This window comes from Scyliorhinus torazame, chromosome 5 (assembly GCF_047496885.1).
Source record: "Scyliorhinus torazame isolate Kashiwa2021f chromosome 5, sScyTor2.1, whole genome shotgun sequence".
Classification (NCBI taxonomy): Eukaryota; Metazoa; Chordata; class Chondrichthyes; order Carcharhiniformes; family Scyliorhinidae; genus Scyliorhinus; species Scyliorhinus torazame.
In genome coordinates this window covers 174,578,717-174,594,062 of record NC_092711.1, presented here as the reverse complement: position 1 = coordinate 174,594,062, position 15,346 = coordinate 174,578,717, and the positions used below count along the sequence as shown (strand labels likewise).

Below are 15,346 nucleotides of genomic sequence, written 5' to 3'. Positions count from 1 at the left end.
GATTCAGTGTTTTATCCAGCCTTCAGAGACATCAGCGGGTTCACACTGGAGAGAAGCCGTTCACCTGCTCTCAGTGTGGGAAGGGATTCATTCAATTATCCAACCTGCAGACACACCAGCGAGTTCACACTGGGGAGAGGCTGTTCACCTGTTCTCAATGTGGGAAGGGATTTTGTGTTTCATCACATCTGCTGAGACACCAACAAGTTCACAATTGATTGCTGGGGTTGGATTCTGCTGTTCTTGCTTGTGCTCTCAATTACCTTGAGGACTGCATTTTGTTCATTCTGACAGTTGGTCAGTGGGGATTGTTGGAGGGTTTCTTTCTGCTGGACACTCCGGTTTCACAACTTTGCCTCCAGTGGGTTGATGATATTCAAAACTTGTTGCGAATACCAGGCTTTAAATTGCACAATAAAAGAATCACAGAGTGAAAGGGCTTTTGTAAGTTAAAAGATATATAGTTCCCATTTCTGTTTGGAATCCCCTAAATCATGCCGTGTTGCCATGAAGATGGGCTGTGGTGGTTAGCTGGCTCTTTTGTTTAATGTATCTAAGTGCTTCTGACAGAAGTAAACTAACAGGGTATGAGGGGCAAGCTGTCTGAGATGGACGGGGAAACTAATGGGAGATAGTGAATAGATAATAGTTAAGGAATTATTACATATTCAAGGGCCAGTTAGCTCAGTTGGCTGGATGGCTGGTTTGTGATGCGGAGTGACTCCAACAACATGGATTCAACTCCCATATCGGCGGAGGTTATCCATGAACCTTGCCCCTCATCTGAGGTGTGGTGACTCTCAGGGTAAATCACCACCAGTCAGCTCTCTCACTCAAAGGGGAGAGCAGCCTATGGTCCCCTGGTCCATTGGTGACATTCATTTATTTTTAAAAATAAATTTAGAGTACCCAATTTGTTTTTTCCAATTAAGGGGCAATTTAGCGTGGCCAATTGACCTCCTCTGCATATCTTTTTGAGTTGTGGGAGTGGGACCCAGGCAGACACTGGGAGAATGTTCAAAGGTGACTTTCATTTCACATGAATGCAACAAACAGGGGCTGGTTTAGCACAGGGCTAAATCGCTGGCTTTGAAAGCAGACCAAGGCAGGCCAGCAGCACGATTCAATTCCCATACCAGCCTCCCTGAACAGGCGCTGGAATGTGGCGACTAGGGGCTTTGCACAGTAATTTCATTTGAAGCCTACTTGTGACAATAAGCGATTTTCATTTCATTCATTTCAAATATAGATTTTCTTTTAATAATATTTTATTAAGGTCTTTGAAAATTTTTATAACAGTAACATAAACAATGACATCAACATGGTAAAATAAACATTCCCCCCCCACAACCCAATCTTCACACACCCCAACCATACAACAACAACCCCCCCCCCCCCCGGAATACTGCATCTGCTGACATTTTAATTTTCCCCGAGAAAGTCGACGAAAGGCTGCCACCTCGGGGTGAACCCTGACATTGACCCTCTTAAGGCGAACTTTATTTTCTCGAGACTGAGAAACCCAGCTATGTCACTAACCCAGGTCTCCACACTCGGGGGCTTTGAGTCCACGTACTGAAGGTTCCCGAGGCCGAGTTCCAAGGAAATGACTGTCAAAGGAGCCAGAGAGGGTAACGCTTCTACAGACTGATCACCCACATGAAGTTGTAAAAGGCAATGTCTGAAAGTTTCTTTGAATAAACCTTTTAAATTCAATATCAAGAGAATTCTGCCTTTGCCTTAATTGCCTTGTCTGAACCAAAGTGAATTTTTTAAATGGTATGATGGGGGTGGCTGAAATCAATTGAGTTCCAAATAACAAGTTCAGAAAACATAAATCTTCAATTTAAAAACTTGCATTTGTATAGCACCTTTCACAACCACCAGACGTCCCAAAGTGCTTTCCAGCCAATGAAGTATTTTTAAAGTGTAGTCACTGTTGTAATGCAGGAAACGCAGCAGCCAATTTACACACAGCAAGATCCCACACACAGCAATGTGATAATGAGCAGATGATCTGTTTTTAGTGATGTTGACTGAGGGATAAATATTGACCAGGACACCGGGGATAACTCCCCTGCTCTTCTTCAAAATAGTGGCTGTGGGAACTTTTACACCCACCTGAAAGGGGCAGACAGGGCCTCAGTTTAACATCTTATTTGAAAGAAGGCTGTTCTGACAGTGCAGACTCCCTCAGTGCTGGGACGAGGAATGTTGGATGTAACATTATAAAGTTAGAAAGGGAAAGTTACCCTTTAAAACCCCCACCCTTTCCCTCCAGTGCCTAAATCTAATAATAAAAACCCAGTATAAATAACCTGGATTTGACTGACAAATGTTGAAGTCTTGGTTTAGAGCCACAAGTTTTGACTTCCCATTTGAGCCTCGGGACCTTTCTGTCTCTGTTGCTCATGTCAATGACAGGCAGGTGATGGAGCTGAGGGCTAAATTTAGCTGAGAATAACGGGTCCTGGGCCCCAGTTGGGAAACTGCCATGGGCGACGCACTAATAGAGAGACAGGAAGGTGCTGGAGGACTGACTGGGAAATGGGCCTCCAACCAATTGTTATATCGGTCACTCAGAGCTAAAGAGAAACCCGTCTCTTTAAATACATATACAGGGAAGAGGCTGCAATGAAATCTGTCCCTTTTAACCTGCACAAAAGCAGGAGGCTCAGATTCACAGGCTGCAGGCATCCATTCAGCCCATCGTGCCCCTGCTATCTCTTTGAAAGGACTCTCTCATTCATCCAACTGCTCTGCCCTTTCCCCACAGCCCTGCAAATTCTTCCCTTTCAGGTATTTACTCTTTGGAAAGATACAATTGAATCTGCTTTCAGGCAGATCAGAACAACTCGCTGTGTCAAAAAATAAAATAAAATCTCATCTCCCCCCTCTGGCTCCTTTGACAATTACCACAGAGAGACTCACTTTCTGTTAGAGAGCCTGTCAACCTCTCACCCACTTTCCCTAATGTGCATCAATCTAATCATGAAAAGTTCAGAAAAATCAAATATTTTTACTGATAAAAGTTTATTAATGAAACAGAATATGGTTAAAAAACAGAGAATGACTTGAGGATCAAAGACAACCAGAGTAAAAGGATGTTCACAATGTTCTGGATACAAATAGTTTCTCTTTAACTCATCTGTAGCCTGTTCCTTGCCATCTTTAAAAAAAAAATCTTTTTATTGGCATTTTCAATATTGTATACATTGCCTTTCGTTGTCATTTATTGTACAGTCACAAAGGTTTCTTCTTAGGTTTCTCTATTTACAGTCTGTCACCGTCTGGCTCAGCATTCAATCCTCCCTACCCCTCTTCCAGCCCCCCCCCACCCCCCAGCTCCTCTCTCCCTGACTCCCCTCCCCACTCCTGCTCCCCTCTCCCTGACCCCCCCTCTCCCCAGTTCTCTCCCTGACCCCCCCTCCCCCCCAGCTCCCCCTCCCTCCCCCCAGCCGCTCCTCCCCCCAGCTCCCCTCTCCCTGACTCTCCCCTCCCACCTTTCCCCCCCTTCTTCACTGCTGCCCCCCATTCTTTCCTGCTGAATTTTGCTCCCTTACCTTGCACCCCACCCCACCCTGGCCCTCCCTCGCTTTCCTCTTTTTGTTTTGTCCTGGCTAATTCTCCCTGGCTACTGGCTATTTATCTATTTATGTGTTGGCCACAAACAGGTCTCGGAACAGTCGGGTGAGTGGCTCCCATGTTTTGTGGAATTCCTCTTCCGACCCACGGATGGCGAATTTGATTTTCTCCATTTGGAGAGATTCCGATAGGTCGGACAGCCAGTCTGCAGCTTTGGGTGGTGCTGCTGACCACCAGCCGAACAGGATTCTCCGGCGGGCGATAGGGAGGCAAAGGAAAGGGCGTCCGCCCTCCTCCCCAGGAATAGACCTGGCTGGTCTGATACCCCAAAAACCGCCACTTTCGGGCATGGCTCCACCCTCATCCCCACCACTTTGGACATTGCCTCGAAGAAGGCTGTCCAGTACCCTGCAAGTCTGGGGCAAGACCAGAACATGTGGGTGTGGTTGGCCGGACCTCCTTGGCACCGTTCACATCTATCCTCCACCTCCGGGAAGAGCCTGTCCATTCAGGTTCTGGTCAAGTGGGTTCTATGTACCACTTTTAGCTGCGTTAGGTTGAGCCTTGCAAGGGACTTCCGGTGGGGTGGGCGAGCAGGGCTGCTGCAAAAAAAAGAGCTCCCGCCGGTGGCCGCGATTCGCGGCGATTTCGGGGAAATCCCCGAGACCCCACACACTCCCTGACTATCGTCGGCCTTTGGGGCCGCCACGAGCAGCCAGCAGGGCCGGCTTAAAAGCCGGCGAAGAACCCCCGCGCGGGTGTCGGGCGGCGGAGGCTGAGGGGCCGGGCCCGGCAGGTCGGAGCAGCGGGGGGCGGAGCTACGAAGAGGTCGAGGCGGCAGGCCCGAGCGCCATGTAGGGAGGGTGCTCCACGTCGGATGGCTCCCACCTAGGAAGAAGAAGGTTTGAAGCCTGGTCCCAGGTGAATGTAGAGGAGAAAGAAGATTCATGGAAGTTTGGTAAAAGTTTTTTTTTCTCAAAAAAGAAGAATGTCAGATTGATGAAGAGCAGGAGAGTGAAGGGGGAGAGAGGAGAAAAGAAAGAAGATAAAAAACAATAAGCCGCTAAAAGATGCGAAAAGCAGCGTCAAAGAAAGAAGGAAACGTGGGTTCGCCGCCGAAGGAGAAGACGAGCAAAAGAAAAGTGTTGACAGGATGGCGGAAGCCGAACTGCAAGGCGGGACCGCACTATTTACGGTGGAGAAGATGACCGAGGTGATGGTGGTGGGGCTGGAAAAACGTTTGGTGAGGCACATGGAGATCCTGAGGAAAGAGATGGCGGTCGTGGTGAGGTCATTGTTGGAGGAGGCAATCGGCCCGATCAGGGTGGAGGTGGCAAAGGCATTGGCCGAGGTGAGAGAGCAGGGCGAGAAGATGAAGGAGGTGGAGGAGGCCGTGACACGACACAGCGACCAGGTCCCCTCGATGGGGGACGAGCTGCGGAGGGTGGTGGAGGTTAACAGAGGGCTCCGAGCAAAGCTGGAAGACTTGGAAAACCGCTCAAGGCGGCACAATTTGAGAATTGTGGGCTTGCCCGAAGGGACAGAGGGCCCAAGGCCCACGCAATACTTTGCTAAGAAGTTGGCGGAGCTGATGGGGGAGGGTGAGAACCCCACCCTGTACAAGGTAGACCGAGCTCATCGGTGATTAAGGCCGAAGCCCAAAGTGAACGAGCCGCCAAGGGCAGTAATTATCTGCTTCCATAAGTTTTGCATGAAGGAGAAAGTATTAAGCTGGGCGAAGCAGAAGCGTGAGGTGCTGTGGGATGGTACTGCGGTTCGGATCTACCAGGATTGGACGGTGGAGTTGGCAAAAAGACGAGCGGCGTTTGTGCGAGTGAAGGCGGCTTTGTACAAGAAGGGGGTGCGATTTGGTGTGGTGTACCCGGCGAAGTTGAGAGTAACATATAACGCCAAAGACTTTTATTTTGAGACAGCGGAGGCGGCTGAGGCGTTCGTGAGGGCAGAAAGCTTGGGACAGACGTGAAGAGCGGAACTGGAAGAAAGACTGTGGACTGTGTTTGAGCGGCTGGAAAATGTACAAATGTTACAACTTTCTTTTTACTGATTTGTATTGAAATTTGAAATTTACTTCTCTTTGCATTGTTGCAGAGTTCCAGTTAATGGTGTTCTGTGTTGCGACGGTTAAATGTTATGTTAGTGAATTGTAGGGGTTGGATTGTTGGGTTTGTTTTGGTGTTTCTTTCTCTGGGACTGGGCGGAAGGGGGCGAGAGGTTTTGGCGGGGGGGGGGGAGCCACCCGCGCTAGCTAACTAGAGTCAGTTAGTGAATGGGAGTGAGGTGAGAGGAGGACTGCGGACGTTGGAGCCTGGGTAGCAGGCTTCAATGGGCCTACGAGGCGAGCAAGAGGGGGTGGAGGGAGGGATGTTGGGTGATGTTTTTGTAGGGGGGGGTTCTTGGGAGGGGGGAAGGGGTTCGATGTTAACAATGGACAGGGGCGGGTCAGGCTTATGGGGCAGGGCCCGGTGGTATGGTGATGGTGGATAAGAAAGGTGGGGAGGGGGTGAGAGACCCCCAGTAAGGATAATCACGTGGAACGTGAGAGGGCTAGGAGGTCCGGTCAAGGGTGCTTGCACATCTTAAAAGTTTGAAAGCCGATGAGGCAATGCTGCAGGAGACTCACTTGAGGGTGAAGGACCAGGTGAGACATAAAAAAGGCTGGGTTAGCCAAGTGTTTCACTCCAGATTTGATGGAAGGGCTCGAGGGGTAGCGGTGCTGGTCAGCAAAAGGGTACGCTTCCAGATGGAGAAGGTGGTGGCAGATCAGGGGGGTAGATATGTGATTGTGACAGGGGCATTGGAGGGGAGATTAGTGGCGCTGTTAAGTGTATACAGTCCCAATTGGCACGATGTGGGATTCGTGAGGAAGGTGGTTGGGGCTATTCCTGACTTAGACACGCATGAGCTGATTGTGGGGGGGGGACTGGAACCTGGTGCAGGAGCCAAGGTTGGACAGATCACGGCCGCGCTCGCTGGTCCCATCAGGGGAGGGGGGGGGGCGGGCGAAGGCGCTGGCTGGGCTAATGGTGGAAATGGGAGGGGTGGACCCTTGGAGGTTCCTGCACCCAAGGGAATGGGAGTATTCGTTTTTCTCCGCGGTCCATAATGTATACTCGCGGATCGACTTTTTTGTGGTGGGGAAGGCTTTGCTGGCTGGAGTCAAGGGGTCGGAATACTCTGCAATTGCAGTGTCAGATCACGCTCCACATTGAGTGGATATGGTGCTAGAGAAGGGGGCAGCGCAGAGACCGGGGTGGAAACTGGATGTGGGGCTTTTGGGGAACCAAGTATTCTGTGAGAAAATTGAAACGGTAATTAAGGAATATGTAGGTTTCAATTGTACGGGTGAGGTGTCGAAGGCAGTCATCTGGGAGGCTCTAAAGGCGGTGGTGAGAGGTGAGGTAATTTTGTTTAAGGCTAGGGTGGATAAGGAGGAGAGGTTGGAGCGGCAGAGGGTAATAGATGAGATGTTGGAGGTAGATAGGAGGTATGCAGAGGATGGGGACCCGGCAAAGCTGGAAAAGAGGAAGGAACTACAGGTGAGCTTCGACCGACTGTCCACCAGGAAGGCGGTGCGCCAACTGAGACGAGCAAGGAATGCAGTTTATGAACATGGAGATATGTTAGCAGGTCAGCTCCGGAGGGAGGCAGCGGCAAGGGAAATTCTTCAGGTGAAGGGTAGGGCAGGGAAGTTGGTGGTGGCCCCAGTGCTGATTAACAAGGTTTTTGAGGAGTTTTATGAGAGGTTGTACAAGTCAGAGCCACTCGGAGGAGACCGGAGCACCCGAGGCTAGGGGAGGGGGACAGGGCTACATTAGAAGGAGCAATAATGGAGCAGGAGATAAAGGATGCGATTGGGAGGATGCAGTCGGGGAAGGTGGCAGGGCCGGATGGGTTTCCGGTGGAATATTATAAAAAATTTAAGGATAGGTTGGCACCCCTGATGGTGGGGATGTTTGAGGAGGCAAAAGGGAAGGGGGTGTTGCCACAAACCTTGGGGCAGGCATCGATTTCCCTGTTCCAAAAAAAGATAAGGATCCGACGGAATGTGGGTCGTATCGGCCCATATCACTTCTGAATGTGGACGCAAAAGTGTTGGCGAAGGTACTGGCGGGTAGGCTGGAGGAGTGCCTTCCGAAGGTAATAGGGGAGGATCAGACGGGGTTCGTGAAAGGGAGGCAGCTGTTTTCGAACATTAGGAGGATTTTGAACGTTGTTATGGCACCGGCGGAAAGAAAGGAAACAGAGGTAGTTGTGGCATTGGACGCCGATCACAAACTGCTCCAGCACTGCCATCAGGTACCATTATCTTCCTCCATGTACAGTTGTATCTGTGCCTTTTCCATGTAAGGTTTACTGAACAGTAAGGATATCTCCTCAGATCAGTGAAGACAGACTCGGCTAGTGAGTGGGCCGCATGAGTGACCCTCATTCATCTCTGTGTCGGCAAGATTGAAATCCACTAACTGTGACCTATCTATCAGATTAAATACATTTAATACACACCAAATATTTCATAACGAGTTATAGAAAATGCTTAGTTCAATTCATTTATATTTTAATTGAACTATCAACTGCAAATGTTAAAAATAAAATATTTACACTTTGGATGCAGAGGGAGTGCACGGCTCACAGTCAATGTTGTGCAATCAGAATGCTCCTCACTTCACTTCCCCTCGCTTTACATGTGTCAAGTCAAGTCGCCATAGTGCCAGTTGACCACAGGCTGCCTTCCCCTTTGACAGGGAGAGCTGAGATATGGTGATTTAACTGGAGGATCGCCATACCTCAGGTGAGGGCCAAGGTTGAGAAGGCAAAGCCTTCATGAATAACCTCAGCCAGTACGGGATTTGAACACGTGCTGGTGGCCTCGCTCTGCATCATAAACAAGCTGTCCAGTGGATCACTTCAGTAATACCGGTAGAAAAAAACTATGTGGATGGGAATTGGTGGAATATGGCAACCCTGCCTGTGGGCAACAGTCAGCAAAATGTTTATTGTGGGCCGCGCTCAGAACCCAGATGGGCTGCATGTGGCCCCCAGGCCGCTGGTTTCCCACAACTGCTCTGTGTGTGGGAAGGGATTCACTCAGTCATCCCACATGCTGAGACACAAATGAGCTCACACTGGGGACAAACTGTTCATGTGCTCTGACTGTGGGAAGGGATTCAAACATTCATCCACCCTTCTGACACATGAGAGAGTTCACACAGAAAAGAGACCGTTCACCTGCCCGAAGTGTGGGAAGGGATTCAGTGAGTCATTCAATTTTCTGACTCGCCAGCGGGTTCATACCGGGGAGAGGCCTTTCACCTGCACTGTGTGTGGGAAGCGATTCACTCGTTCTTCTAACCTGCGAATACACCAAGTCACTCACACCAATGAGAGTCCCTTTAAATGCTCTGCCTGTGGGAGTGGCTTCAAAAGTTCTCAAGAACTGATGTCCCACCAGCGCACTCACACTGAGGAGAGACCGTTCAGCTGCTCTGAGTGTGAGAAAGGATTTATTCAGTTATCCAAACTGCAGATGCACCAATGAATCCACATCGGGCAGAGGCCATTCACTTGCTCTGATTGTGGGAATGGATTCTGTGATTCATCTACCCGGAAGACATGCCAGCAGAGAGAGGTTGTTCATCTGATCTATTTGTGGAAAATGATTCACTCTGCTATGCATCCTGTTGAGACAGCAGAGTGTTCAGAAGTGATGACAGGGATTGGCTTCTGCTGTTATTGCTGCTGTTAATCACATCCAGGGCTGAACCATGTTCATTCTGACACTTGGTGAGGTTGGACAGTTAGAGGGTTTCTTTCTGCTGGACTGGCCGGTCTCACGACCTTGCTTCCAGTGGGCTGATGCGCTTTGAGTCTGGGAGAGTACATCTCCTTTGAATTGATCCACAAAAGGTCGCTTCCCACAACCGAGTGAATCCCTTCCCGCAGTCAGACAGATGAACGGTCTCTCCCCGGTGTGAACGCATTGGAGTGTCAGCAGGCTGGATAATTGAGTGAATCCGATCCCACAAATGGAGCAGATGAATGGCCTCTCCCTGGTATAAACTCGCTGATGAGTCGGAAGGCTATATGAATCACGGAACCCTTTTCAGCAAGTAGAGCAGGTGAACACCACATCCTGGTGAACACTTTCTCCCCAGTGTGAACGCACTGGTCGATCATCGGGCTGAATGACTCAGTGAAACCCTGTCCACATACAGAGCATTTGAAAGGCCTCTCCCGAGTGTGAATTTACTGCTGTGTCTGCAAGGTGGATAAATTACTGAATCCTTTCCCACATTCAGAGCAGGTGAATGGCTTCTCCCCAGTGTGAGCTCTTTGATGTGGCAGCAGGTGGGATGTCTGAGTGAATCCCTTCCCACACACAGAGCAGGTGAGTGGCCTCTCCCCAGTGTGACGACATTGATGAGTTTCCAGCACAGATGGGGATCTGAATCCTTTCCCACAGTGCCCACATTTTCAGGTGAAGGCGTCCTTGAGACTCTCCAGGTTTCATAATCAGTTGAAGCCTCGTCCACAGCAAAAACGTGCAGGATTTCTCTCCACTCTGAATGGTGCGATGTTTTATCAGGCTGTGTAATTGGTTAACTGCAGGGCGGACGGTGGTGCAGTGATTAGCACTGCTGCCTAGGGTGCGGAGGACCCGGGTTCGATGCCGGCCCCTTGTCTGTGTGGAGTTGCACATTGCCTCCATGTCTGCGTGGGTCTCATCCCCACAACCCAAAGATGTGCAGGTTAGGTCAATTGGTCGCACTAAATTGCCCCTTAATTGGACAAAATCATTGGGTATTCTAAATTTATAAAACAAAGTAATTGGTTGACGCTTTTTCCAGTCAGTTCCTTGGAACGCAATTACCCAGGTGTCTGTGTGTCTTGGTGCTTTAAAATCTCTTGAGACAGACAAACATTTCTACGTCTAGATTCAAAGTCCGATGATGTTCAGGTCCCAAGGAATCGAGTGACTTTGTCAGACCCAGGTGCACCATTTACTTTCAGATTTCTGTCTGTAAATCCTCACTTTCTAATATACTGTAAAAGGAGATTATAAATATCATCACTGTCAAATAAAATAGAAATTCAGAAGACAATTCTAGTTTCAATGGAATATTTTTCCTCCCTCATTCCCCTAAAGCTGTAAATTTCCACCCCACACACTCTCCCTCCATTCTCACTCTGCTGTATCTAATATCCACCCATGATTAGGCATATGGGGCAGTGGGGAAGAAGTTTATTTCGGCAGTGAGTGCTGATGACTTGGAACTCACTACCTAGTGGTGCAAGTTGAGACGATAAGATTATTTGAAACTGAACGTAGAAGGGCACGTGAAGGAAATAAACTTGCAGAGGTATGGTGATATCGAGAGGAAATGTGACAGCCTGAATTGTTCTGCAGAGAGTCGGCATGGACTCAAGTGACTGAATGGACTCCTTCTGTGCTGTAATAAAATAGAGAACTTATTCACAGAAGACAAGAAATAATAATAAATGGCTTAACCCCTTTAATGTGAACATTATGAAAGAGACCATTCTTTTAGCCAGACAAATAAATGTGTCAAGCTGAGGGAGCAAAGGATGTTACTGTCTTTCAGAGAGAGACCTGCGCTAACCTTTTCAGAGTCTGCACCCTCCCTGGATTCGCTTCCTTTCCTACAGTTGCTGCAAGTCACCAATGTCCCCCCAGAATGAGAAAGGAAATGGAAAGGAGGAAACACTGAGCTCCCAGATGAGGAGGAAGTTTTAGTCCGAAACTCATTGTCCAATCTCTGAATTGTGGCGTCACAATGGAGCCCTGCCTGAATCAACCAATAACAAATCACTCTGCTCCACGGTGACGTCTGCGGGTTCCAGTGCGCTGTCCCGCCCCCATTATTTCCCCTCCCCCTTGTTTCCTCCAGACAAGGTTTCCAGGCAACCGGCTGACGGCTCCCGCCAGAGCGAGAAGCCGCTCGGTGATCTCCGCCCAGGTCCGGGACTGCGCATGTTCAAGGGGCGGGTTGGTGCGCATGTGCGGGGAGGCCCCGCCCCTTGACCCCTCATGCAGAGATATTGACCAATGGCAAACTGGGAGGAGCGGAAGGCTTCTTCTCCGCCAGTCAATCAGAGTTCCCTCATTGTCTGCCTGCAGACTTTGGAAATTGAGCTTGTTAACCTGCTCATTCCTGCCCAGCAAAGCTGCTGCTCCTCACTCTGAATGAGCTTGAGCTTCACACCTCCTCCCGTCTCCAACATCTGTGAGTAAAACACTTTCTTTTCTCCCCCTTTCCATTTCTTTTCTCATTCTGACCTTCAATTGGTCACTTGCAGCAACTGAAGGGAAAGGAAGTGAATCCAGGGAGGGTGCAGACTCTGCAAAGGTTGGTCCAGGTCTCTCTCTCTCTCTCAAAGGCATTGACATCCTTTGCTCCCTCAGCTTGACACATTTATTTGTCTGGCTAAAAGGATGGTCTCTTTCCCAATGCTCACAGCTCTGTCACTCCGCCCCTCCGAATCCGCTCCCTGAAGACGACGTATGGGGTAGTTTTTGGCGACTAGGTATTGGGGAATGAGAGAGGAAAAAATGTTCCATAGAAACGAGAGTTGTCGGTTATGAATTTCTATCCTACACTTTTGTAAACTCATTTTGTAAACTCCTTTTATAGGATATTAGAAGAGGAGGAATTACAGACAAAAATCTCAAACGTAACCTCTCGATGTGACGGAGTCACTCTATTCCTTGGGACCTGAATATCATCAGCCTTTGAATCTAGAAGGAGAAATGTTTGTCTGTTCTGTCGGCTTCAAAATATTTTAACCATCAGTGTGACTGGAAAAGCACCGAGACACACACACCCGAGTGAGAGTGTTCCAGAGCACTGACTGTGGAAAGCGCTTTAACCAGTTACACAGCCTGAAAAAAAAATCACACCATTCACAGTGGGGAGAGACCATACACGTGTTCTGTGCAGGAGGCGTCAACTGATTGTCTGACCTGGAGAGACACGAGGAGACCCAAAACATGGAGAAACCGTGGAAATGTGGGAACTGTGGGAAGGGATTCAGATCCCCATCTGTGCTGGAAGCTCATCGACGCATTCACACTGGGGAGAGGCCCTTTACCTGCTCTGTGTGTGGGAAGGGATTTGCTGTGTTATCCAACCTGCGGGCACACCAGCGAATTCACACCGGCGAGAAGCCATTCAGCTGCTCCCAATGTGGGAAGAGATTCAGTGATTCATCCAACCTGCGGAATCATCAGCTAATTCACACTGGGGAGCGACTGTTCACCTGCTCTCAGTGTGGGAAGAGATTCACTCAGTTATCCCAGCTGAAGAGCCACCAACGGGTTCACACTGGCGAGAAGCCATTCACATGCTCTCTGTGTGGGAAGGGATTCACTGAGTTATCCAGCCTGAAGAAACATCAGCGAGTTCACACTGGGGAGAGGCCGTTCACCTGCTCTCAGTGTGGGAAGGGATTCCGTGTTTCATCCGTACTAGTGAAACACCAGCGAGTTCACACTGGAGAGAGGCTATTCACCTGCTCTGCTTGTGGGAAGGGATTTACTGAGCTATCCATGTTGAAGAAACACCAGCGAGTTCACACAGGGGAGAAGCCATACACCTGCTCTCAGTGTGGGAAGAGATTCACTCGGTCAGACACCCTGCAGTCACATGACCGAATACACACTGGGGAGAGGCCATGCAAATGCCCTCAGTGTGGGAAGGCATTCTATGTTTCAACCAGCCTACGGTCACATCAGCAAGTTCACACTGAGGAGAGGCCGTTCACCTGCTCTCAGTGTGGGAAAGGATTTATTCACTTATCCAGCCTGCGGACACAACAACGACTTCACACCGGATAAAGGCCACTCGTGCCCACAGCCTGGGAAGGAAATCTGTGATTCATCGCAGCTGCTGATTCGCCAAGTTCACAATTGATTACAGTGGTTGGATTCTGTTATTGTTTCTCCTTCAATTACATCCAGGACTGCATTTTGTTCATTCTGACAGTTGGCCAATGGGGATGGTCAGACGATTTCTTTCTGCTGGACTGCCGGTCTCACGAGGTTGCCTCCAGTGGGCTGATGCTCTTTGAGACTTGTTGCAATTGCCTGGTTCTAAATTTCACGAGGATCACAGACTGAAAGAGTGTTTGTAAGTTTGAAGGTATTTAGTTCCCATTTCTGTTTGGAACCCCCAAAGCTTGCCACCTTGCCATGGAGATGGGCTGTGGTGGTTATATGTTTTTTTCTGTTTAATTTATTTGAGTGTTCCTCACAGAAGAAAACTATAAGGGTATGAAATAAATGAAATGAAAATCGCTTATTGTCACAAGTAGGCTTCAAATGAAGTTACTGTGAAAAGCCCCTAGTCGCCACATTCCGGTGCCTGTTCGGGGAGGCTGGTAGGGGAATTGAACTGTGCTGCTGGCCTGCCTTGGCCTGCTTTCAAAGCCAGCGATTTAGCCCTGTGCTAAACAGCCCCCTTGGAGGGGCACGTTGTTTGAGGTGGATTGGGAAACAGGGATTAGCTAATATTAAAGGAAATATTACATATTTACCAGCTGGTCAGTTAGCTCAGTTGGCTGTTTCATGATGCGGAGCGACGCCAACAGCATGGGTTCAATTCCCCTACAGAGGTTATTCATGAAGGCCTTGCCTTTTCAACATTGCCCCTCAACTGAAGTGTGGTGACCCTCAAGTAAGTAATCACCAGTAAGCTCTCTCTCTCTCAAAGGGGAGAGCAGCCCATGGTCCTTTGGTGACTTTCATTTTACAGAATACAACAAGATTCCTTTAAGGAACACAAATCAAAGTTAAAGATCCCATTAGATCAAAGGAAGCGGCTCTTGAAGTGGCCAAAACAGTAGTAAGCCTGAGGATTGGGAACTTGTTTGGAATTCAGCAAAGGAGGACCAAGAAACTGACAAAGAAAAAATAGAATATGAGAGCAAACTGGGGAGAAACATAAAACCCCACTGGAAAAGCTCCTATAGGAATGTGAAAAGGAAAAGATTAGCAAAGACCAACATGGGTCCATTCCAGGCAGAGACAGGAGAGTTTATAATGGAGAATAAGAAAATGGCAGAGAAACTAAATGTGTGTCTATCTTCATGGAGGAACATACAGAAAATTGTTCACAAACTCAAGGGAACCAAGGAACTGGTGTTCAAGAGGGACTGAAAGAGATTAGTATTAGGAACAAAGTAGTATTGGAGAAATTAATGTGGGTTGAAAGTTAATAAATCCCACAAAGTTGATGCTCTACATCCCAGAGTGCTAAAAGATGTGGCTGTAGAGATAGTGGATACATTGGTGATCATCTTTCAAAGATTCTATAGATTCTGGAATGGTTCCTGCAGGTTGGAAGGTGGTAAATGTAACCCCACTATTTAAGGAGGGAGAGAGAAAACAGGGAACCACAGACGCATTAGCCTGACATCAGTAGGAGGGAAAATGCTACAATCTATTATAAAGGATGTGATAACAGACGATTTAGGAGCAGGAGTAGGCCACTCGGACCCTTGAGCCTGCTCCACCATTCAATAAGTTCACAGCTGCTCTGATTGTAACTTCCAATCCACATTCCCACTACCCTCCCGATAACCTTTCACCCTCTTGCTTACCAAGAATCTATCCAGCTCTGCCTTCAAAATATTCACAGACTCTGCTTCCACTGCCCTTTGAGGAAGAGAGTTCCAAAGACTCCCGACCCTCAGAGAGAAAAAAGTTCTCCTCTGCCTTAAATGG

At 48.6% G+C, this 15,346-nt stretch overlaps 2 protein-coding genes across 2 annotated transcripts in view; both read left to right on the top strand.

Annotated features, from left to right (window-relative positions):
* LOC140422400 (uncharacterized) overlaps positions 1–1,716 on the top strand; it is a 78,297-nt gene extending 76,581 nt beyond the window's left edge. Inside the window, 1 exon segment of the mRNA XM_072507429.1 lies at positions 2–1,716. Coding sequence (XP_072363530.1) covers positions 2–268 — 267 coding nt within the window. The 3' untranslated portion in view covers positions 269–1,716.
* Positions 1,717–11,692: 9,976 nt separating this feature from the next.
* LOC140422389 (uncharacterized) lies at positions 11,693–15,299 on the top strand. The gene is made up of 2 exons (XM_072507411.1): positions 11,693–11,849; positions 12,258–15,299. The coding sequence occupies exon 2, from the start codon at positions 12,614–12,616 to the stop codon at positions 13,457–13,459; it is 846 nt and encodes a 281-aa protein (XP_072363512.1). The 5' UTR covers positions 11,693–11,849; positions 12,258–12,613; the 3' UTR covers positions 13,460–15,299.
* Positions 15,300–15,346: the final 47 nt, after the last annotated feature.